Consider the following 25,890-nt stretch of genomic DNA (forward strand, 5'->3'; position numbering starts at 1 on the left):
CTCTTCATTACCGAAACAATTAACACTTTATAAGTATCCAACATGTCTATATTTAAATGAAAACAATGAAGGACGGAGAAAGGTGAGTCAGAGAAGCTTTTAAATGATCTTTCATGAAAAATTTGTGACATCACAATTTTCTGGAGAGTCTGTTTTGTAGAAATCCATGCTTAGTTTATCTTTATGTACCGTTCAGAGTAGCTAAATATAGCTCCCCATAAACATGAAGGGTAACTAAAACTAGATTAAAAATTCAAACAAATTATTTCACTCTTTTAAGAAAAATCCTTAACCTTTATTTAGAAGAATTAAAGGTTTAAAAAAAGTTTAAACTTATTTTAATCTATTATAAAAGGTTCAGTTTAAGCAGATTTTAATGTTGAAATTAAACATATTTTTACAAAGGGTGTAAAGATGATAATTAGCTAATGTATACACCAGACACCAAATAGCAGTGCTTATTTCTGATATTTAAATATTTGCATATATATAGATATAAAATAGATCGAGCTCTGAAGAAATAATTTTGAGTAACTCTTCATTAAAAGTGGCATTTCTGATTCTGCAAAGAGATACCCTTTTAACAATTTCCGTTGGGTAATAATAGGGAAGATGTAATTTTTTTCTCTTAAAATGTTTTAGAGTTACCCATCTTCATTGTTCTTCTACTGCAAGTCACTTTAACAGATAAATTGAACACTATTGTAAACTATATCAATTTTGTACTGTACTGTACTGTACTCTACTCTACTCTACTCTACTCTACTCTACTCTACTCTACTCTACTCTACTCTATTCTACTCTACTCTACTCTACTCTACTCTACTCTACTCTACTCTAGAAGTAAATTTAAAGTGTACCTGTACTGCATCTCCAGGTTCAGAACCAGCGTGTGTACTCCAGTTCCAGGATACAAGATCTGAATCTGTCAGAGCGCCTAGAATACGAGAATGCAAAATCAGAATCTATTAGACCACCAAGAATACAAGCATAAAAGATCTGAATCTGCCAGAGCGCCAAGAATACAAGAATACAAGATCTAAATCTGTCATAGCACCTAGAATACAAGAATACAAGATCAGAATCTATTCGACCACCTAGAATACAAGAATACAAGATCAGATCTAATAGGCCGCCTAGAATACAAGAATACAAGATCAGAATCTATTAGACCACCTAGAATACAAGAATACAAGATCAGAATCTAATAGACCGCCTAGAATATAAGAATACAATATCAGAATCTAATAGACTGCCTAGAATACAGGAATACAAGATCAGAATCTAATAGACCGCCTAGAATACAAGAATACAAGACCAGAGCCTATTAGTGCTCCTAGAATACAAGAATAAAATCACGCAAAAATATTACAACTTTTTTTTAAGGAATTATAAAATTATCATCGAAATAGAAATGTGATTATTTGAAAAGACAGAATAAAGTTTTAAAGATTAACGATTTTTCAACTTAATCTGGGATTATATAATTCCATTGGTAGTGCAGGGTTCATTTCCCCTTCTCCAATTATTTTCTGATCAAGTACTTTCAAGACTAGTCCTGCCTCCTATACCCCAGTCTTAAACTAGGATGAAGTAACTCCAAGGTTGGTTCTGACTCCTATACCTGGATTAAACTGGGATAAAGTGTCTTCAAGTTTAGTTCTGACTCTTATACCCGGATTAAGCTGGGATGAAGTAACTTCAAGGTTGGTCCTGACTCTTATACCTGGATTAAACTGGGATGAAGTAACTCCAAGATTGGTCCTGACTCCTATACCTGGATTAAACTGGGATGAAGTAACTCCAAGGTTGGTCCTGACTCCTATACCTGGATTAAACTGGGATAAAGAATCTCCAAGGTTGGTCCTGACTCCTATACCTTGATTAAACTGGGATAAAGTAACTCCAAGGTTGGTCCTGACTCCTATCCCTGGATTAAACTTGGATGAAGTAACTCCAAGGTTGGATCTGACTCCTATACCTGGATTAAACTGGGATAAAGTAACTCCAAGGTTGGTTCTGACTCCTATACCTGGATTAAACTGGGATGTAGTGTCTTAAAGGTTGGCTCTGACTCCTATACCTGGATTAAACTTGGATAAAGTAACTCCAAGGTTGGTCCTGACTCCTATACCTGGATTAAACTGGGACGAAGAATCTCCAAGGTTGGTCCTGACTCCCATATCTGGATTAAACTGGGATGTAGTGTCTTAAAGTTGGCTCTGACTCCTGTACCTGGATTAAACTGGGATGTAGTGTCTTAAAGGTTGGCTCTGACTCATGTACCTGGATTAAACTGGGAAAAAGTATCTCCAAGGTTAGTTCCGACTCCTATATCTGGATTAAACTGGGATGTAGTGTCTTAAAGGTTGGCTCTGACTCCTGTACCTGGATTAAACTGGGATGTAGTGTCTTAAAGGTTGGCTCTGACTCCTGTACCTGGATTAAACTAGGATGAAGTAACTCCAAGGTTGGTTCTGACTCTTATACCTGGATTGTATTGGGATGAAGTATCTCCAAGGTTGGTTCTGACTCCTCTATCCTCTCTACCAGGGAACCCTGTAACCTCTTGGAGTTCCTCCTCAGGACTGAAGGAAGCCAAGCAATTTCAACCAAGGGAGGGATTAATCTTCCAATATTATAATCAAAAATTAAAATATTTTTTAAGAAATGCTTTTTTATGTTTTTTTTTAATGTTGTAAAATTCTCATGAAAAAATGAAAAAAAACAGAAAAAAAATGTTGAGAATTTTTTTTAAGATCTGCCGTTTTTGGATTAGTAATTGTAGCTTCCCTTGCAATATATATCGGATTCTGGTTATAGTTGTTTTGTAAACCAGCTTCTTCATATACAGAGGTTTCTGTTAGTTTAGGAGTAGATCGGAATATATTCTTTAGTTTCTTCAAGGGATTTTTTATACTCTTCCTCTTCGTCTTAAGGTTGGGTTTAAGCTCTTCTCCGGAGTAAAGGTTTGGATGTGAGATTGATAATCTGAAACAATTTCAGGAATTGACAACATTTAGTTTAACCAATACTCTTGAAAATTCACGCACTTCTTTTAATTTTGCAAATAAGATAGTGATAAAAGTGGTTTAGTAAGCTTGCTGAAATATGCACGGTCCGGGGCAAAAATCAATTAGGATTTTTCCAAAAACTGAATTTGAAAAATGCGCTCTGAATATTAAATGCATAGTTTACAAAGCTGCGAATGTCAGTTCTTAATGTAGATGATGGTTGTTATTTACCCATGGTTTCACAAAATATTTGATTAAAAGTCTTTACTTCTTTATCTCTGAGAAAAACTAAAAACTCAGAAATCATTATTGAAAAGCGGAAATCATATTAGAATGTTATCATTAAAAAGTTGAATAATTACCTGGAGTGTAAAGTATCTGATGAATGATTAGGATCAATACTCACAACATCTCCGTTCAAGCTTTCATTAGACACGGAGAACCTTTTCTTCTTTCCAAGCATCGTGCTCAGTCCTGATCCGTCCGGGATATCAGATTCAGATCCAGATCCTTCCGGGATATCAGATTCAGATCCGTTCGGGATATCAGTTTCAGGCCCTGAATCGTCTGGGATTTCAGCTTCAGATTCCAATATGTCCGGGATAACAGATTCAGATCTTAATCTGTCCTGGATGTCAGCTTCAGCTCCTAATATGTCTGGTATATCAGATTCAGGTCCTGATCCGTACAGGGCATCAGTTTCAGATTCTGGTCTGTCAGGGATATCACTTTCTGATCCTGATCTGTCCGGGATATCAGATTCAGGTCCTGATATGTCCGGGATATTAGAATCAGGTCCTGATCCGTCCGGGATGTCAGCTTTAGCTCCTGAAATGTTCGGGATATCAGATTCAGGTCCTGAACCGTCCGAGATGTCAGCTTTAGCTCCTGATATGTCCGGGATATTAGAATCTGATCCCGATCTGAGCTGGATCTCAGTTTCAGACCTATTTCTAAATGGGATTTCAAATTCAGATTTTATTCTCTCGGTCTCAGATTCACATTCAACCTCTCTGCGCTTTGAAGTAATTTGATTGGACTCTACTGAATATGAATTTATGTTCTCAATATGTTTATCTTCAGCATCAGTCTGTGTCCCTAACTGCTCTATAACTACATCACTGGTATATTCAATGGTGTCACTGGAAGTATTTGAAAGCTTTGTTAACTCATCTTCAAATACATCATCATACTCCTTGCTGTATACGGTTGGAGTTTCTAAACTATCACTGTCTGTATATTTTTCACAGGGTTCAATAACAGAGTCCTGAAGCTTGGGTTGTATATGAATATAAACAGGATCCGTATCTAAACTCTCAATGTTATCATCACTAGTGTTAGAGTTAACAGATAGTTTTTCACATAATTCATTTTCTTCACTTTTTCCCAGATTTATATCACGATGTTCCTCTGATATAACTGTACACGGAGAATCAAGACGATCTGAATCACTTTCCTCAGACAACTCTAAGGATTGATGCTCATGGTTCTCATTAAACTCAAGGAAATCTTCAAACTCAGTTTCAGGATCGGAGTCAAGATCAGGTTCAGGGTTATCTCTTTCAGATCCGCTCTCTACGGAGAAGTAATCAGTCTCACTCTCAGAGCACTTTGGGTATTCTTTGCTAGTTAAACTGATGGTATTTTTGCCGTGATCTCGGAGAGTTTCACTGCTCAGCTCAGACGCTGTTATGGAGTTTAAACTTGTTCGTCTTGCACCGTTGGGGTTCAAACTGCTCGGTACCAAATACAAACTTTACATATTTTTTTCAATGGATTATGAACAGGAGGGATTTTTGTTTATTATAAACAGGACGGATTATTGTTCATTATGAACAGGGGGGATTATTGTTTATTATGAACAGGAGGGATTATTGTTTATTATGAACAGGACGGATTATTGTTCATTATGAAAAGGGGGATTATTGTTTATTATGAACAAAGGGGATTATTGTTCATTTATGAACAGGGGGATTATTGTTTATTATGAACAGGGGGGATTATTGATTATTATGAACAAGGGAATTATTGATTATTATGAACAGGGGGGATTATTGCTCATTTTGAACGGGGGATTAATGTTTATAATGAATAAAGGAGGTTATTGTTTTTATGACGNGTATTATTGTTTATTATGGTTAGGGGGTTATATTGTCTTGTATTTGCCTGACAGTATCCAGAGAGAGGATTGAACCTGGATCTGAAAATATATAGAAACTTGATTGTCCGACTTTATAACGTATATTTTCATAATCCTGTCCAATACTTCCTGTACTTCCTTTCCTTCCTGTACTCCCACTACTCCTAGTAGTACTCCCTGTACTCCCTGTACTAAATGCACTCCCTGTACTCCCCAACCATGAGAATCTATTGGATATTGTCTTGCTGGACTCTCGTCCCAAGGTTGCAAACTTGGAACTCATAGATTTAGGTTTGAATGAAGTTGGGCGGACGGTTGCATCTGATAATGATTGAGTTCTTCTTACAGCAATTGATCCTGGTAACTTTTCCTTTACTGATCTCAGTCTTATTTCAGTTTGTTTATCTCTCTCTCTGATCGTTACTTTTATAGTTTCTGCTTCCATTCTATTTGAAATTCCTATTTCTGGTTCTTTTCTCAAATATGTTAGGCGAGAGTTATCAGGTTTTATTTCTATTGGTTGAGCAATAACAGGAATATCTGTGGTCGTCTTTCTCCGAAACCTCTTGAAATAACTGGTATTTAGATTTGGCAATAGTTTCTGTTTCTTTTTCTCCTTTTCCTTGTGTTCTACGTTAAATCCGTCCGGTACATCCCCCGGGTTGGATTGTCTTCTAATTGTTTTCAGAATTGATGGAACTTTAAATCTTTTTATTCGTTTCATCTGTTTTATTTCTATATTCTCATCCATCTCACTTTCAGAGGTTGTTAAACTTGCTCTGGGTTGGGTGGGATATAAAGAACCATGGGTATTCACTTTCTTTTCATTAGGACGAATTGGAATTCTCTCAATGTCATTTGGGTTTCCTTTCTCTTTTATATTCTCATCAATGTTTTGTTTGCTACTCTTCGGAGAAACTGAAATACACCCGGTTTCTGTGTTGTATGCGTGTTCAAGGTCGTCTTCTGAACTATTCCAATCTTCCTCCTCGCTCTCAGTTTCTTCAGGACCCGGAGCAATACTATCCTCGACCTCCTCCTTCTTACTCAGGGTTGGAGAAGGATTCTGGAACCGTTGCTGTTCAGAAACAGCCACTAAGTTTAGTTCATTGAACGTTTCAAGATTTAGATAATATTTAAAATTATATTTCTAACTCAACCTTCACACACAAAAATAAACACAGTTTAAATTTTTCTCATTGTTAAAGTACTCGTATTAAAAATTCATATCTTTAAGGATAGATATGTTTGTATATCTGTATAGTCACATATATATTTAAAGCGGAAATCTATGTTTGTTTTTTTGTATCTCCGATCATAACAATCCTGTCACCGATTAGCCTAAAACTTTGATTGGGGAACTTGGCAGAATCACCGGAATGGCTTTGGTTTGAGTAAGTTGACTTTTATAGAAAAAGTTTAGTTCCAGACAAAGCTGAGTTCCGGAGCTAGTGTATTTTACATCTATATACATAATGTATACATTCATATATGTATATATATATATATATATATGTATAATCAATTTAATAATCAATCAAAAAAACAAATGATTTAAAGATAGATAGATAGATAGATAGATAGATAGATAGATAGATAGATAGATAGATAGATAGACAGACAGACAGATATATAGATAGATAGATAGACAGATAGATAGATAGATAGATAGATAGATAGATAGATAAATAGATAGATAGATTGATTGATAGATAGATAGATAGATAGATAGATAGATAGATAGATAGATAGATAGATAGATAGATATGACAGATTTCTGTGCAATTTGATTAAAGGTATTTTAGTTGTAAAATGAATGAAAATTAGCTTTGAACAGCAACAAGAGGACTTGAACAATTTTGAGATAAAACCTATTAAAAAGTTTTGACAAAATTGTGCAAATATTCTCAAATTATAATCTAAAAGCTCCTTTTGTCTAAAATATGAAAACTTGTTTTCTTAACTTTGCTTAAACTTTGTAAACCTAGTTTAAACAGACTTTAACAATATTTACAATATCAGGAATATATTATAGGTATTTTATACTTAAATCTCAAAATACATGCATTTGAAGCAAGTAAATTTGTTCATGGTACGAACCTCCTTTTCATACTGTTTCTGCTTCGTGTCTTAAATTTACAACGCGCTTGTTGGAAGATTCAGCTTAAGAGGAATAATTTGCAAAATCCTAAAATATTTATTTGGTTAAAAGCTTGCACATTTTGATTTTCTGTGGCGCTCTGTAGTTAAACCTGAGATAGAATTTAAAGAATTTGAGCCGCGGTTTAAATCCGCCAAAACCCGGTTTAAATTAAGCGCCGGCTTAAATCTTGAAACATTTTATACAATTTTAAGTGGAACCAACCATATTTAAGCCGCGGCTTAAATTTAAACCGCCGCTCAAATTCTTTAAATTCGGCCACCGGTCACATTTTTTATGGACATTTTCCGAGAGATGGTCTTGGCTGAACAAGATTAAAAATGTCCCAAAAATTTTGATCTGAGAAAATTGTCCCAAACTGTAAAAGTTCAAATTTTACAAAAAGATTTCCTACCACCTAGTTTTCTGTATAATAAATAAAAAATATCAGAATATGTTTATACACATATATTCTAAATAGTATAAATTGAATAAATATTCTAATAACTATCAATTGAAAAAAGGATATTACTGAAATGCATTAAGATACTAGCTTGGGAATCCAGCTTTGTCTGGAAAGTAAACTTTCCCTTTAAAAGTCAACCCATTCCAATTAGAACTTGAAAACCATGCTTAAGAACATTTCCGTGGTTCTATCGAGTTCCTTAATCACGACTTAAGGCAAATAAGTCTCGGGGTGTCTGAGTTATGATCGGGACAGACAAATAGAGATACTACTTTGTATAGAGATATATATATATATTCTTATAACTGTTTACTAATTGAAGTATATTACTGAACTGAATGAAAGGTAAAAACTGAAATATAAAATTAGAAACCATATAGTTGGCAGTAGTTGGTAAACATGGCAGGATAATAATATTGATAATTATACGGATATACAACTCAAGGGGAACACATGAAAGGAGATATACAAGAGAGAGGAGGCTAAACGTATTAAGCGATTATATAGAAAATGTTAAACCTTTTACCTAAACTATATCTTTCAAACAAGCGCCTTCATACATTATTCATCAAACCTTCCTGTACCTTTCCTATTCCTCCCCTACACTCATCCAATACTTTTCTACTTCGCTGTGCAAACAGAATTTTAGCAATTAAAACATTGTTATAAATATATAGACGGACATTTTTTTACCGAAATAAAACACCATAGAGTTTTCACTGGTATTGAATAAATCATTTTAGACATTTTATTTGGTATTTTATCAGTATTAGTCCACGCGGGATATAAATCATTTGGCGGGCAATAAAGGGACAGTGCAATAAAAAGGATAAAAAGGTTTAAAAGTGTTTAAGAAAACTTATTTGAGACAACACCATTGTACAAACTGTACTTAGCACTGCATTAACATTTCTCGTTAATAAATACAACCTGAAAAATTGATGTTAAAATTTTTTTATAATCTTATCGTTCTAGTGAAGTGTCCCATTAATAAACCAAGGTTTGGAGACATCACGGAGATAAAGGGAAACACCGCTAATTTCCCGTCATACTCATAAACTTGATTACTGTGGGAGAATTGATGATATATAGATGGAAAGATGGATAGATAGATAGATAGATAGATAGATAGATAGATAGATAGATATAAGGATAGATAGATAGAGAGATAGAGAAATAGATAGTTAGATACATAGATAGATTAAGGGATAGATGGATAGGTAGAAAGATAAGGTTGATATTTGATATATAAGAGTAGAATGTCATTGAAGGTTATTGCGAATACCATACTGCTGTATTGACATAATATATATTTATAATGTTATTTATGAAGTAGAAATTGATATTCAATATACAGTATACATATTGGTTCCTCCAGGCACTTTTATAAAAGAATTAAATTTAAAATTTTTTGTGATTTTCAAAAAAAAATTGGTTTTTGAATAGAATAAAATTAAATTATTTCTCTACACTGACAACCAGAAAACTGCATGATAAGAAGACGACATTAAAGCAAAACTGAAATGCATTTGATGTCGTTACTAAGCAAATAGTTTTAAAATTAAGTTATCAAATAAGTAATTAGGTGAAATGGGTCTGTTTACACCGCAAAATTGATGTGTCTTATGTACTTTGAACTATTTAAAGTCATAACTTGAGCCTAAAGGTCGACTTCCTATTCCAGAGTTTCCTGGTTTTAACCTGAACTCTGTAAATTCATTATTCGGTGGTCGGCGTTTTTATCAATACAATGAAGATGACTTTTTTATCTTAGTTTTGAGTTCTAACATTTTTTCTTCAAATTACAAGTTCTCAAGTAAACAAATAGAAGCTGTGATAGCTTCTCTTTGTTTTCATTTTTATATGTCTCAGAAATTGAAATCGAAAGTCGTCTTAATTTTATGGATATATACGACGACGAGTGTATAAAAACCATATCCCACGTGTAATATTTACATTTTTAATTAAAGTTCTGCATATTTACTTAGGAATGAACTAAACCTAAATTGATGTTTGAAGAATTGTCGCGAATTCTCTTTCTGTCGATCACAGCGCTTAAATCTTTAACTCTTTCGACATTTTCTTCGACATCTTCTGATTCAACAGAAACTTGTTTTCCTGGGTTGTCATTTATTATTTCTCCGTTTTGATTCTTTTCCTCATTATTTTTAAATTCTTCTTTGCTCTTGTTATTTTGTTCTTTTCTTCTTTGGTACTTATCTTCCTTGTCTTCTCTGTAGAGAAGATTTTGTAGATTTTCTACAACTTCCGAATATTCAGAAAACTTGTCTTTGGCTTCCTCAGAAATATTTTCATTTTTGTCTCTTTCCGATTCTTCTTTTGGATTCTGTTCTTCTCTAGAAAATACATTTTCCTTCATATTTTTGATATTGTCTAAATCCAAGAATTCCTCTTTGAGTTTGGTTTTGTCAACAGCATTTTCATCTTCTTTATCGTTGAATCTTTGATTATTTTCTGCATTTTCTTTGTCAACCTTTTCAAGATTGTCAGAATGTTTCATGGTTTCAGATTCCAAAGTTTCAAAACAAAGAAAGGTAGCACATTCACCTTTCTCATATTCTAGGATGTTATCAACTGGGTCTACTTTATAATTTTCAGCTGATAAAGCAGTGAGATCGTCTGTCAGGACTTCCTTATTTGAGCTGGAACTTGATCGTATTTCCTTATGATGATTCATAGATTGTGATTTTGTTTCACATTGGAGTTCTTGATTTAGTTGATATCCTGATTCAGTTTTCTGATACCCGTAAAACCCCGGCTCAAATCCTGAATTTGATTCTCTTTCATTTATTTCCGCATTTTCCTGATTTGAATTTGATTCTGATTTAGTTTCTAGGAATTTTATGTGATCTCTTTGATTTGAACTAGATCTCGATTTGACTTCCTGATCTTTACCAAGATATGTCTGATCTTCAAGTTGATGTGTAACTTGATTTGTAAGTTGATATGAAAGTTGATATGAAGGTAGATCTGTAGGTTGATCTGTAAGTAGATCTTTAAGATGATCTTCAAGTTGATCTTTATGTTGATCTTCAAGTTGAACTTCAAGTTGATCTTTAAGTTGATCTGTAAGTTGATCTTCATGTTGATCTTTAAGATGATCTGCAAGTTGAACTTTAAGATGATCTTCAAGTTGATCTTTATGTTGATCTTTAAGATGATCTTCAAGATGATCTTCAGGATGATCTTCAAGATGATCTTCAAATTGATCTTCAAGTTGATATTCAAGTTGATCTTCAAGATGATCTTCAATTTGATCTTCAAGTTGATCTTCAAGACAATCAAAGAAATCATCACTTTCACCTCGAACATTCCTGGATTCTCCTTTTACTTTTATAGAATTATTATCATTAGTAATTTGTACGGTATTATCCAGTTTTTTAGACTCTTTTGGTGTTTGTTCCTCAAAGATGTCAAATTCATCTTGATCTGCTTTTAGTGATTCCTGAATTTTAGTTGTTTTATTTTCTTCCAGTGTTTTCTGATTTCTAGTGATTTCAGCATGATCTTTTTTCAGTAATTCCTGATTTGGATTGAATACACTATGATCCGCTTTCAGTGTTTCCTGTTTCATATCAGTTCCATCATGATCTTCTTTCACAATTTCCTGATTTATATTGATAACATGACAATCATTGTTTAGTGTTCCCTGATTTATAATAATTCCATCAAGATTTTCTTCCAGTGCTTCCTGATTTATGTTTATTTTATTATGATCTTCTGGTGGTTCTTCAAAGTTCATAATAGCTATATTAGTTTTTCCTTCAGATATTTCCTGAGTTATTGTAATATTCTCCAATACTTCTTTTGGATTATGTTCAAAAGAAGTTTCTTGAAGATCCTTGACAAATTCAGGATTATGGTTTGAGTTATTTAATTGGATCGAATCAAGATTTCTTATCAAGATGCCATTCATTTCTTCCTGTTTCTGGTTTTCATCCTGTTGTTCATTTTTGCTGCTTCTCACTTTTGAATCTTTTATCGTGATTAACAATGTCAATGATTCTGGTTTTTCCCTTTTTATCATATTCCCCTCCGTTTCAACATCTTCCTCTTTATTCTTTAGATTACATGAACCCAACGGTCCACTGATTTCTTGACACGTGCCTGACGCTGAAGTTGCGTGAATCTGTGGATGCGCAGAAGTTGCGTAGATATTCGTTGCGAGATTTTCCGCATGAACAGATAATTCTTGTTCCTGAGTAAATTCAAATTCTTGTTTTAATTCTTCAACCCTTATTAAACTTATAATTTGATTATTCATCTTCAAATAATTAATTGTTTAATCTAACAATAGAGTTCAATTTTAGTTTAATTAGTCAATTAATTAAAATGATCCTTGAAATACACCAAAAACTGAATAGAAGGGCCTCGACCATCCATTGAAATTAAAATGGACCCACAATGTTTTGAATATAAAATTGGCCCACAATGTGTTGAATATAAAATTGGCCAAAAATGTATTGAATATAAATTTGGCCCACAATGTATTGAATATATAATTGGCCCACAATGTATTGAATATAAAATTGGCCCACAGTGTATTGAATATAAAATTGGCCCACAATGCATTGAATGTAAAATGGGCCCACAATGTATTGCATATAAAATGGACCCACAATGTATTGCATATAAAATAGGCCCCCAATGTATTGAATATAAAATGGGCCCACAATGTATTGAATAAAAAATAGACCCACAATATATTGAATATAAAATGGGCCCACAATGTATTGAATATGAAATGGACCCACAATGTATTGAATATAAAATGGCCCACAATGTATTGAATATAAAATGGGTCCACAATGCATTGCATATAAATTGGACCCACAATATATTGAATATAAAATGGGCCCACAATATATTTAATATAAAATGGGCCCACAAAGTATTGAATATAAACTGGACCCACAATGTATTGAATATAAACAGTACACTTACTAAAAATGGTTCTCAAAATCAGCTGATTCGAATATTATTTTCGTAATTTTCTAAACATGAAAAAGGCCCTCAATTGATTATGAATCAAACCGTCCTCTTATTATTATATAAATTGCTCATATCAATTCTAAATGTTTGTAACAGATAAGTTATCGCTAAAATAAAGAATTTAAATTTCCTGAGTTAATATATTTGTAGCTTTTTTTTCGGGAGCATTTTCTTTTCCTTGGACGCACTTCATCTGTTCTAATTCAAGACAGCTTCTGCTGCTTTTTTGAAGATTTTGAAGATTTTCTTTTGGAGCTTTTTCCGAAGCTACTTTATGGATCTTTTTTGTATTTTGGACCTTTCCCAGATTTTCTCCTTGGATAGTTTCTATATCTTCTTGTTCAACCTTTTCTATATCTCCTTCTTGAACCTTCTCTATATCTCCTTCTTGGATGTTCTTTATATCTTCTTCCTGAACCTTCTCTATTTTCTCTATATCTCCTTCTTGGATTTTCTTTATGTCTTCTTCTTGAACCTTCTCTATATCTCCTTTTTGAACCTTTTCTATATCTTCTTTTTGAACCTTTTCTATATCTCCTTCTTGAACCTTCTCTATATCTCCTTCTTGGATTTTCTTTATGTCTTCTTCTTGAACCTTCTCTATATCTCCGTCTTGAACCTTTTCTATATCTTCTTCTTGAACCTTCTCTATATCTGCTTCTTGAACCTTTTCTATATCTTCTTCTTGAATCTTCTCTATATCTCCTTCTTGGATTTTCTTTGTGTCTTCTTCTTGAACCTTCTCTATATCTCCTTCTTGAACCTTTTCTATATCTTCTTCTTGAACCTTCTCTATATCTTCTTCTTTACCCTTCTTCATATCTACTTCTTGGTCCATTTGAACCTTCTCTATATCTCCTTCTTGGATGTTCTTTATGTCTTCTTCTTGAACCTTCTCTATATCTCCTTCTTGGATGTTCTTTTTATCTTTTTCTTGAACCTTCTCTATATCTCCTTCTTGGATGTTCTTTATATCTTTTTCTTGAACCTTCTCTATATCTCCTTCTTGGATGTTCTTTATATGTTTTTCTTGAACCTTCTCTATATCTTCTTCTTTAACCCTCTTCATATCTTCTTCTTGTTCCTCTTGAACGTTCTCTATATCTTCTTCGTTAACTCTCTTCTATATCTCCTTCTTGGATGTTCTTTATATGTTTTTCTTGAACCTTCTCTATATCTTCTTCTTTAACCCTCTTCATATCTTCTTCTTGTTCCTCTTGAACGTTCTCTATATCTTCTTCGTTAACTCTCTTCATATCTTCTTCTTGGTCCTCTTGAACCTTCTCTATATCTCTGTTTGGGATTTCCTTTATATATTTTTCTTGAACCTTATCTATATCTCCTTTTTGGATTTCCTTTATATCCCCTTCTTGAACCTTCTCTGTATCTCCTTCTTGAGCCCCTTCTATATTTTCTTTTTGAACCTTCTCCATATCTCTTTCTTGAACCTTCTCCATATTTTTTTCTTGAACCTTATCTATTTCTTCTTCTTGAACCTTGTCCATGTTACCTTCTTGATTTTTCTCCATATATTCTTCTTGAATCTTCTCTATACCTTCTTCTTGAATCTTCCCAATATCCCTTTCTTTAACCTTCTCCATGTCTCCTTGTTGATCCTTCTCGTTATTTAATTCGTGTACCATCTTCTCCATAACCTTCTCTAGACATTCGTTTTGAACCTTCTTCATATCCTCACTTATTTCGATCTCTTCCCCTTCTGCTGTTTCCACTTGCTGCATCTCTACTGTTCCCACCTTCTTCATCTCTCCTGTTTCCAACTGTTGCATTTCTTCTGTTTCCACCTGCTGCATCTCCCCTGTTCCCACCTCCTTTATTTCTCCTGTTTCCACCTGCTGCATGTATCCTGTTTTCACCTGCTCCATCTCTCCTGTTTCCAACGCTCCCATTTCTCTTGTTTCCACCTGCTGCATGTCTCCTCTTCCCACCTGCTCCATCTCCCCTGTTTCCACCTGCTCCATCTCTCCTTTTATCTCCTGTTGTGTATCCTGCATTGAACCTGTTGTTGGAGTAAAGGATGAAAAGTTTCCTGAGAATCTTCTCCAAAGTTTGTTCTCCTTCATGTTTAAACTGGTCGCAGAGGATCTAAATATTGTCAGTTTTCATTACAGGACTCATATCTATCTATCTATCCACCTATTTATCTATCTATCTATCTATCTATCCTTCTATCTATCTATCTATCTATCTATCTATCTATCTATCTATCTATCTATCTATCTATCTATCTATCTATCTATCTATCTATCTATCTATCTATCTATCTATCTATCTATCTATCTATCTATCTATCTATCTATCTATCTATATATCTATCTATCTATCTATCTATCTATCTATATAATTTATCTATCTATCTATTCTATATATCTATCTATTTATCTATCTGTCTATTTTTCTCTCTTTCTATAAATCCATGTATAAAATATTTCTATATCTTTATATTTGTCTATCTATCTATTTAGCTAGTTATGCGTCTATCAATCAAATCACCTTGAAATATTTAATTCCCAGATTAAGTAAGATAAACTAACCTAAAATCAGGTTCAGGTTTTGTCCTAATATCCGCTCCGCTGAACGAGAATCTTTTCCAGATCTTAGTTTTCTCCGTCTTTTCTTCCTTCTCCGTCTTATCCTCCTTCTCCGTCTTCTCCTGGTCCTTTCCGTCCTTGGAGAAGAAGGATTTAAACCTGGAGAGTTTATCTGGTTTCGTCTCCGTAATATTGATTTCAGCTTCATGTAAATTCTTCTCATACTCTTCCTTTGTTTTGAAACTGAGAGAGTAAAGTGTAAAGCTCGCGGGAAATATGTTAATAACAATTTTGCACGTGTATGTGTGCAATTTAAGAATGGATGCCCCCCGATTATTAAATTGAAAATTCAGATCCAATATATTAATTCTCTTTGTTTGAACCCATAATCTAATATAGAGAATTGTCTTCTCATATAACGAGGAAAAGAATTATTACCAAGATGAAAATAAAATGTCTCATTCTAGAATTTAAACGTGAAATGAAATGAAATTTACAAATTCTAAATGGAGGTTGGATGTGATAAAATAAAAGATTTAACATTTAATAGGTTGTAAACTGAATCAAGGAAAATTTTCATCTGCTCAGAAAAATGTGGAAGATTTTTCAGAGCTAAAATCTTTAGAATTGTGGATATTGAGATCAATGATTGATCGCCTCTTTTTATTAATCTCAAGATTAATTTAATCTTTAGTTTATTATAAGAAAAGTCTGTGACATTTAACCAATCAGAGTGGCGTATGTAGAATCCAGAACAGCCATTCAGAATCCGGGAAATTTTAAATTTTATTAGAGAACTCTCATCCGGTAGAGATATCCAAAAAGAGGTGATTAATAAGAAATCAAAAGTGTCCACAGTGGATTTTCAGCGATCGATATAAAGGGTATCCAATTCAAAAGTTTTCATCTCAAATTCATGGATTTTTTTGACAAAAAGGGATTGCTTAGCTTGCCAAAAAATCCGCGGAGAGAGTTGATCAATTATTTGGCAGGAAAACAAAAAAAAGTATGTTAAGATTTCTCTTTAAAGGGATTGTCGTTTTAATTTCAAGTAACCCTACATGTAAAGAAGGCCAGACGCGATTTACAATGGTACCTTTTAAACCTTCATCTAATCCTTAATGGGGAAGAAATCGTCGGGTTTTTAGCATAAAAAGTGTCAATTCTTACATTTCCCTCCATTGTTATTGTAGCAAGAAATCCACTAGTCACTTCAATAGATAATTCAATTCAAAATTTAAATTTAATTTAAGTGGAGATGGTCACTAGAAATATCGTATACAGTCCCATTAAGATATTTATTTTCTGTTAGATCTTATTATTCGCCAGCTTTGGAACCCAGCGTTGCCCAGGGTACTTATAGTTGGTACGGCCGTTAACCCTCACTTTGCCTTGGTGGATTTTACAGGGAAACTAGATTTTAGAATTGGAATCTCAAAACCATGCTAAGAACATTTCCGTGGTTGTCCCGAGTTCCCTCATCAAAATTTGAGGCAAATCGGTCTAGGAGTTCATCAGTTAAGATCGGAAAAATAAACAGACAGACAGAGATTACTACTTTATATATAGAGATGCTTTCACTTTAATCCTGTGCCTGACATAGGACGGATTCCCTCGTCTAGCAAGATTCTTGATATCAGCTTCAACCTTCTCCGGACTAGACTCTGGGACTGCAGAAGGATCAGAACCAGCTGCAGACTGCTGATCAAGAACGTCTGTAAATTCAACCCGAACCTCCTCCTTGAAACTTACTTTCTTCTTCAGGTTTACTTTGATCCCGGACCCATCTAAAAATATTAAATGTAAAAAATAAATTTGCTGCAACATCATTTAATAGATACCACAGACAAAGATAGACACTCAGCCAACTCATCTCACGAAACCTCGATTCCAAGAGGAAGTGGGGTTCATACAGTACAAATACTGCAGAGTCTGCAGGGGGTTGTTTAATCTTCGATTTTTGCATATATTTAGATCATATATTTAGTAGGTATTCTGCCGGCGTACACATCAACATTAATTGATGAGAGATATATTGATATTTTCCCCTAAAAATGTATTCAAATATAGAAAAGTAAACAATGGAAACACTGGAAAAATACCTTGTTTTTAAGTATACTCCACACAAACAACCCAAATTTTTCTAAAATAAGGAAGTAAATAAAGAGAACACTGGAAAAAAAAACTTGTTTTTAAAAATGTACGTACACAAACAACCCCAATTTTTCTGAAATTGTTACAGTTTTGACCAGCTTCCCTGCTGTACTCAGTACACTGAACCTTTATGAATATCTACTCTGTGATAGATATTCACAAAGGATAATATATATATATAAATATATCTCAATGTCATAGATTTGTTAATTAAGAAATAAAAAATTTAACAGATGAAAATTTAAAAAAATCAAGAAGACTGAATAAAATAATTAGATTCGTCTCTGAGGTCTAATCCTTAAAGATCGAAACTTTTGAGTTTTGAGTGTGAGGTGTTCCAATCCAATTTTCACGACACTGAAATTATCTTTAAAACTTCGATTCTTAACACAATTCTGAATTCCTTTTGCGCAAGAAGGGTTCCAGCGAAAAGGAAAAATTGTTACGAAAATTTCGCATTTATCACGAAATTTTTTTTTTCGCGACATTTTCGCAAAATCTCGCGAAAAAAGCTAAGGTTAAAGGGTACTGTTATGAATGGGAGATCACTTACATCCCTTTCAGTAGATTTGAAAATTTACTTCGCTTAGATTCTGAACCCCCCTTTTCTAAATGCTGAAACCTCTCTATAAAGAAAATACTTTACTTAAAGCTAAAAAAGCTTTCTTGAGAACTTGTCCTCAATAAAACCATTAATTGAAGAATGTTGTCAATACTCTGACAAATATTCAAATACAAGGAACAAGCTTTTTCTCCGATCCTTGGATTGGCTTTTTGTTGCAAAGGTTTCTCCGGAGCAGTAAATCTTGCCAAATATAACGCAGGAGTTTTCTCAAGATAAAGTTGGAACAATATCCAACTAATTCTTAATCAACCCCAACCCATCCTGTGCCAACATACTGTTTGATTATGTCAGATCTAGTAAATAGAACTGTCTACAGCTAAACCTTATACCCGGATAAAAAAAAAACAGGAAACCTCTATTCTACTTCATCTGTTCTAGTAATTGGGTTCAGGCTTAGTACTCTGAACAATATAATCTCTCTTTACAAATACTAGGGTTCAGGTTTAGTAAAGTTTACTACATCTGTACTGATAGTACTAGGGTACAGATTGTGTGCGGTTTACTCCATATTTACTTGTACTAGGGCACAGGATAAGAACAGTGTACTCCCTCTGCACTAGTACTTGGGTACAGGATTAGCACAGTATACTCCCTCTAGTACAGGTTTAGTACAATATACTACCTCTTTACTATAGTACTAGGGTACATGATAAGTACAGTGTACTCCATTTTCCCTAGTACTAGGGTACATGATAAGTACAGTTTACTCCATTTTCCCTAGTACTAAAGTCCAGGTTTAGTACAGTGTACTTCCTCTGTAATAGTCCTAAAGTCCAGGTTTAGTACAGTGTACTTCCTCTGAACTAGTTCTAGGGTACAGGATTAGTAAAATGTACTTCCTCTGTACTAGTTCTAGGGTACAGGTTTAGTACAATGCACTTCCTCTGTACTAGTTCTAAAGTAAAGGTTTAGTACAATGTACTTCCTCTGTACTAGTTCTAAAGTAAAGGTTTAGTACAATGTACTTCCTCTGTACTAGTTCTAGGGTACAAGATTAGTACAATGTACTTCCTCTGTACTAGTTCTAGGGTACAGGATTAGTACAATGTACTTCCTCTGTACTAGTTCTAAATTAAAGGTTTAGTACAATGTGCTTCCTCTGTACTAGTTCTAAAGTAAAGGTTTAGTACAATGTACTTCCTCTGTACTAGTTCTAAAGTAAAGGTTTAGTACAATGTACTTCCTCTGTACTAGTTCTAGGATACAGGATTAGTATTCTAATGGAAAAAGATGCTTGACTCTAAACTATTCCAAGACTGGAAAAGTTTTCAACAAATTCAACAGATATTTCAATTCTTCGGCGAACAAGTTTCAATATCCACTCCTGAACTTACAAGTTTCAATATCCACTCCCGGACTTGCAAGTTTCAATATCCACTCCTGGACTTACAAGCTTCAATATCCACTCCTTACTTACAAGTTTCAATATCCACTCCTGGACTTCCAAGTTTCAATATCCACTCCTGAGCTTACAAGTTTCAATATCCACTCCTGAACTTACAAGTTTTAATATCCACTCCTAGACTTACAAGTTTTAATTTCCACTCCTACACTTACAAGTTTCAATCTCCACTCCCAGACTTCCAAGTTTCAATACCCACTCCTAAACTTAAAAGTTTCAATATCCACTCCAGAACTTACAAGTTTCAAAGATTCAATATCCACTCCTGGACTTTCAAGTTTTAATATCCACTCATGTACTTTTAAATTTTAATATCCACTCCTAAAATAGCTTAAAATTAACATCTTTACGAACTATAACATTTTACTTTAAATAATATTTCATCTTTAAATTACAACAGAAATTTAAGTAAACGCCAGTGCTATAAACAATTACTACACAATTCCAGTTTCTTTGGAATTGTACAGGATGGTCATTTAGAGATACGCTGACAGTACTTTTAAACTCTTCTCAAGTTTGTGCAGAGTTACTTTTCTTTTAAACTCTTTAAACTCATGATAAATATTCCATTTTTTTTAAATTAGTTGAGTTCAGTTATTCTCCTGCATGTATGATGAAAAAGCGAAATAATATTAATATCCCCCCCCCCTTATTTTATTCTGCTCAGTGAGCTTTCCCGACCCTAATAGGATTGAGTAGGTTATAAGCGGGTTCAAGGGGAAATTTAATTTGATTTAATTTCAGATTAAATGAGAACCCTGAATCATAATAATTACAGTTTAAATACACGACCTGACTTAACTTCCACATCAAACTTCAAATAAAAGTTAAATTAAAATGTTGAATAATTAAGTGATTTCGATTTCTGATGTGTTTCAACCTTTCAGTCAGGAATATAACATGACATACATGAAACACAATATGTAAAAAATAAATGTTCTTTTAGAAACTTAAAATAAGAAGAATTTTCACGATTTTGTCATTTAGCCTTCAAACCAACAAAAATATGGATTTTTTAAATAAAGAAACTGATTACTAGCCACAGCTTCTATTTTTCTGAACCTAAATCTTTGAAAATTGATGTCATGTCGTAGATATTTAAAACCTTGTGAAAACTATAAATTCTACCAGATCAAGTTGTCAAAATTTGAGATATCGCACTCATATCAGGTTCATGTTGCAAAGATATAGTTTGTGATTACAAAATCATAGTTTTCATCCTTTCCTTTACCCCCCGATCTCCTAATTTGACAACGTTAAAATGAGGAAAAAAGTTTGAAAATTCATCCTGAACTTTAAAAACTTGTATTAAAACAGTTTTGTTCTTCTCAATAGCTTTGGTTAAGAGGACGCCACGTGATCACAAAAGTCAATGAGAAATGCAATACTAGCTCATCAACTTTCGCCCCCCCCCTATTCCCCCCTTCAGACCCCCTAGCTCCCTTCATAATGATGTACCATTTAAACCCTGGATGCGGCCTAAAAGGCTAAGAAAAGGTTTACTTAAAATAAATATAAATAATCCTGTTTTTACCAACTTCTGAAGAAATATTTTAATATCAAATATTTTAGAATAATAAATTATTCAAGATGTCACCAAGGGTTTGCAACTTTCTGACATCGTAGAAACAAAATATTATTCTTTACTTCAAACCAGACTAATATCAGATACCTGACAGATACCTGATGCCTGACTGATACCTGACAGATACCTGATAACTTACAGTTACCTGACAGATACCTGACAGATACCTGACACATACCTGACAGATACCTGACATATATATGACATATACCTGACAGATAACTGACAGATACATGACAGATACCGGACAGATACACTCGCAGGAGTGTAACCCGAAAACCAGAGAAGTTGTGAGGTCGAAAAGCCGTGTTAGAATATGAAATTAGATTAAAATGATTTTATCCTTAATTTTGCAGGGATTTAGCTAGATTTAACATTTGATATTTTTACGCTGAATAGTTTAAAGGAATTTACAATTTGAATACAATTCTAGGTTTGATTTTCCTTATTAACTTCGAAGCCTTTTTCTTAATGATATTAAATACAAATTAATGTGTACGTATTTTGTTGACGGGGGTGCAGGCCATTCCAATCTCTACCATAAGGAGTATTTTTATTTCAGGCGGCATTACTGATGCACCTTTGCGACCTCCTGACTTCTCTAGTTTTTATTTTACATTCAAAGTCAGGGCATTCAATTTTTTTGAGTTCCATATAAGGATTTCAAAAATGTCATTATCTTATCAATAGCTCTTTAAAAAAAATTTGTGATTGAAAACATGCTAAATTTTAAGACTATTTTCATACTATAAGACAAGAATCTTTTCAGATAGTATAGCAAGAATATTTTCAGATAATTAGACAAGAATATTTTCAGATATAAGACAAGAATATTTTCAATTAATAAGACAAGAATATTTTCAAATAATAAGACAAGAATATTTTCAGATAATATAACAAGAATATTTTCAAATAATAAGACAAGAATATTTTCAGATAATAAGACAAGAATATTTTCAGATAATAAGACAAGAATATTTTCAATTAATAAGACAAGAATATTTTCAAATAATAAGACAAGAATATTTTCAGATAATAAGACAAGAATATTTTCAAATAATAAGACAAGAATATTTTCAAATAATAAGACAAGAATATTTTCAGATAATAAGACAAGAATATTTTCATCCTTTATATACTCAGACAAAGCTTTAAAGATCGGTTATGTGACTCTTTAAATGAAAGATCTTTTTAAACGTCATTTTTGTTAATTCTATTGCAGAAAATATTTACAAAATCTAAATATAAAACACTTCACAAATTTATCATTTTCTAAAAACTGATTTTGTTTAAATGGCACCTCAAGATAAAAATAGTAACATATCAAAATTATCATGATCTTTTTTCTTAAATGTAACTCACCTGTTTTAGAATCCTATAAAATCTGGACATTACTGTGAAAGATCTGGGAGTAATGGATATCAATAAGTTTATAGAGCGCTTTTATAGGAAACCAGTTTCAACCATTTCTCAACATTGAAAGGGACTGTAAGCGTAATTCAAGTGATCCTCCATGCAAAAATGACAATACCCGATTTACAACGGTACCCTGTCTGATCAAGTTTTTTGTAAACTATCTATTTTCATTTAAATTGCGAATTTCTTGCATATTGAAACAATGGAAAAATTGTCAGAATCAAACACTTTTCAAGACAGAAAGAAGACGTTTGTTTTTCAATTTTCAATTGATTAAGGTTTCAAGGGTTCTGTTGTAAATCGGGCATTGTGCGCTTTGCATGGAGGATTACGTTCCAGTCCCTTTAAACAAAATAATTCCACGAAGCCATTTTTTCTAGGAGGAATGTTTGTTTATATTCATCCTAGACACTGTAGTACACTTATTTTGTAAACAAAGCTATGGAGTTCCTGATATATTTCTTGGTTATAGGATACAAGGTTACCCAGAAAGGCTGAGAGTTCAGAGACGACTGTACGGAATTCAATTAGTCTTTTTTTTTGTTACACTATGGTTCCCTGCAGTTGTATACACTTGTTTCTTTCACTTTCAAATTATTAGGTATACCTTCCAAAAAATATATTCAAATTAAATTTAACCTTTAGTTCTGTATAGGTCGTCATTGGAGTCTCATTATTTGTGGGTAACCCTGTAGTCATGGTTTATACGTGGCTGCCAGTACTATAGCTCGATTAGTACGTACAGAGTATTTATCACTTTTTAGAATTACATTTTATATTTTAACCCTATTCCCGCTGGGGGGGGGTCAATTTGACCCCCCCCTGTAGTTTTTTTACATAACTCAAAAAGTATTGGTCTGAGGCTGTTGAAATTTTCTGACTTTTCTTACATACCCAAAGCCCTCCCTTTAGGCCTAAAACCGGGCTTTAATACTAACTGCCTGAGTCCTCAGGCACACTGCCTGAATGACTGCTTTTGCCTTTAGCAAACTAAATCTTTGTTTTGACCCACTTTCACTTGTCAGATTTTGATAAAATTTAGCTTTTTGGAAAGCCTATGACATAAGGAAACGGATTGCCCAAGTTTTGCGAAAAAAAAATTGCAAATTTTTTGCAAACAACCTGTCAAAGAAAATTTGCACATTTTTAGTTTTTCTTGATTAAAAATCAGGTTATTTAAAATTTTGCAAAAATTTTTGCATATTTGAAATGGCATGGTCAAGGGATTTGCAAAACTGTATAATTTGTCATTTTTTGGACAAATTTTTTTTTGCAAACATTTTTACTATAAAACTGGATTTTGCGATAAAAAATTCAATTTTCGCAAATTTGCAGTTTTTTTTGCAGATTCTAAAAGTAGAGCACAAGAGCTTTCTAATGATGTATCATTTGTCATATTTGGACATAAAACATGGGATTTAGAGGGGGGGGTCAAATTGAATGCTATGAATTATTTTATACTATTTGAAAGTATTAAAAGAAAATATTAAAATAAGTATAAACATATGCCTGATAGGACTTCATGTTCAATGTTATCTCGAATTAACGAAAATAAAAATCTAGTATTGCAACACGAGTCAATTAGAAAAAAAATGTAATTAAATTTTTGATAAAATGTTATAGCATATCCTGCTATTTCCGATTTACGCCATTTTTCTATGTTTTGTAAAAAGATAAATTCCTAAATACACCTGTCATTAAGTATATTGAGACCCTCCCCCCCCGACAATTGAATATATTGCTACGCATGATGTGTTTGGTTTTCAAGATGATCGTTGATCGTGTTAAAACAAAACTATATTTTAATAAATTCATCATAATTACACTGCTCACAAACCGTTACATACAGAATTTCATCGTAAGACAATTATTAGAAAAATCACTTCTACATGGTTTCATACTTCTAGGTATTTAAAGAGAATGTACAAGCGTAATTTCAAGTGACCCTTTATTTACGGAGTGGCAGGTTATATTTACAAATAACCCTTTAAACCTCTAGCAGATCAAGGATGAAGAAGATATCCTTGTTTTTCTATCTTAATTTTAATTATGTAACAAGAGAAACGACGACGATACAGATAGATCGAGATCATTGGAACGTTTTGGAAAGTTAGAACATGTATCTCTATAAATGGAGGATCAGTTGAAATTATATGTACATGCCCTTCAGTTTTTGTCTAAAGCTCAAAACTGTTAGTGTACTGTAGTGTTGACACATTCCTTCGACACAAAATATAAATAAAAAGTGTGTACGTCTATTTTTAGTGAACAGTGTTCTAATAAATCAGATAACACTTGGTAGTACAGTAGATTATAATTCGTTAGTATCTGGATATATTAATGTCTAAATATAGAATATATATAATATATTCACAACATACGTAAATGTTTAAATCCGGTGTAAAATTAATCTGGAACACCAACACACCTGTATCTGTTAGAGTATAGTATTCAATGCAATCATTCATGAAGCATGAATACAACACACGGATAAAAACAAACAAATGAATAAGAAACAATTGAGTTTTTACCAAAAACTTAATCTTTTTAATCCCGGATATCTTTGCAATCTAATGTAGTAGACCTTAAATATTTCAAACTATGAATTGTGAAAGATCAAATAACCTAAGTTTAAAATATCAAAGGTTTACACCATTTATATAAGATATAGGGATTGGAAAATATGAGTTTGTGACAAAGATTTAAGAAAGTTTTACATTAAGCACACAAAGTTATTTTACCTTTATCGTTGCTTGTCTCTAATCCTGGATCGGAAGGTTTTGTTACTTCAATAGGACGGAGATATTCAGCAGAGTTCAAGGAGTCCCTCTCAGTATTCTCCGTGGTACATATAGAACCTGGAGACTGGAGATCAATCTCATTATTATCCTTGGTAACTCCAGGACCTGGAGACTGGGGGTTAATCTCAGTGCTCTCCGTAGTAACTGCAAAACCTGAAGACTGGGAATCAATCTCAATGTTCTCCGTGGTAGGTACATGACCTGGAGACTGGGGATCTGAACCAGTAAGATTAAGTTGCTCTTGAAAGATTAAATAAATGTTGGCTTCTTTAGTATCTGTCTCCAGGACGTCAAGAGAGATGTTACTCTCATCTTTATCTATAATCTCTTCTTCTGCAATAGGATTCAGAAGACGTTCTTTATCTCCAGGGATCAAATCTCCAGTAGGGAAACCAATATGAACAACTTTATCACAGGTGTCTTGGTTCTCCAGGTACCCTTCAAAGCTGGTTTCCTCCTGAAACGGATCAAGTTGGAAGAAAGGAGACAAAAGAGCATCTCTAGATTCATCTTTGGTAGTCAAGTCATCACTAGAAATAGCATCAGTAATTAAGGAACATATAAAAGTTTGATTTAATAAAAAAT

General features: G+C 33.3%; 1 protein-coding gene across 1 annotated transcript in view; it reads right to left on the reverse strand.

Annotated features, from left to right (window-relative positions):
- LOC111699519 (titin) overlaps positions 1-25,890 on the reverse strand; it is a 44,416-nt gene that overhangs the window by 12,325 nt on the left and 6,201 nt on the right. Inside the window, exons 7-17 of the mRNA XM_023470211.1 lie at positions 25,246-25,835; positions 16,917-17,109; positions 15,326-15,565; positions 13,940-14,876; positions 12,904-13,893; positions 9,762-11,979; positions 5,181-6,249; positions 3,377-4,747; positions 2,794-2,991; positions 2,491-2,588; positions 861-937 (exon numbers count right to left, since the gene is read on the reverse strand). Coding sequence (XP_023325979.1) covers positions 861-937; positions 2,491-2,588; positions 2,794-2,991; positions 3,377-4,747; positions 5,181-6,249; positions 9,762-11,979; positions 12,904-13,893; positions 13,940-14,876; positions 15,326-15,565; positions 16,917-17,109; positions 25,246-25,835 — 7,981 coding nt within the window. The remainder of the gene's footprint in view (positions 1-860; positions 938-2,490; positions 2,589-2,793; positions 2,992-3,376; positions 4,748-5,180; positions 6,250-9,761; positions 11,980-12,903; positions 13,894-13,939; positions 14,877-15,325; positions 15,566-16,916; positions 17,110-25,245; positions 25,836-25,890) is intronic.

This window comes from Eurytemora carolleeae, unplaced genomic scaffold (assembly GCF_000591075.1).
Source record: "Eurytemora carolleeae unplaced genomic scaffold, Eaff_2.0 scaffold351, whole genome shotgun sequence".
NCBI classification, from domain to species: Eukaryota; Metazoa; Arthropoda; class Copepoda; order Calanoida; family Temoridae; genus Eurytemora; species Eurytemora carolleeae.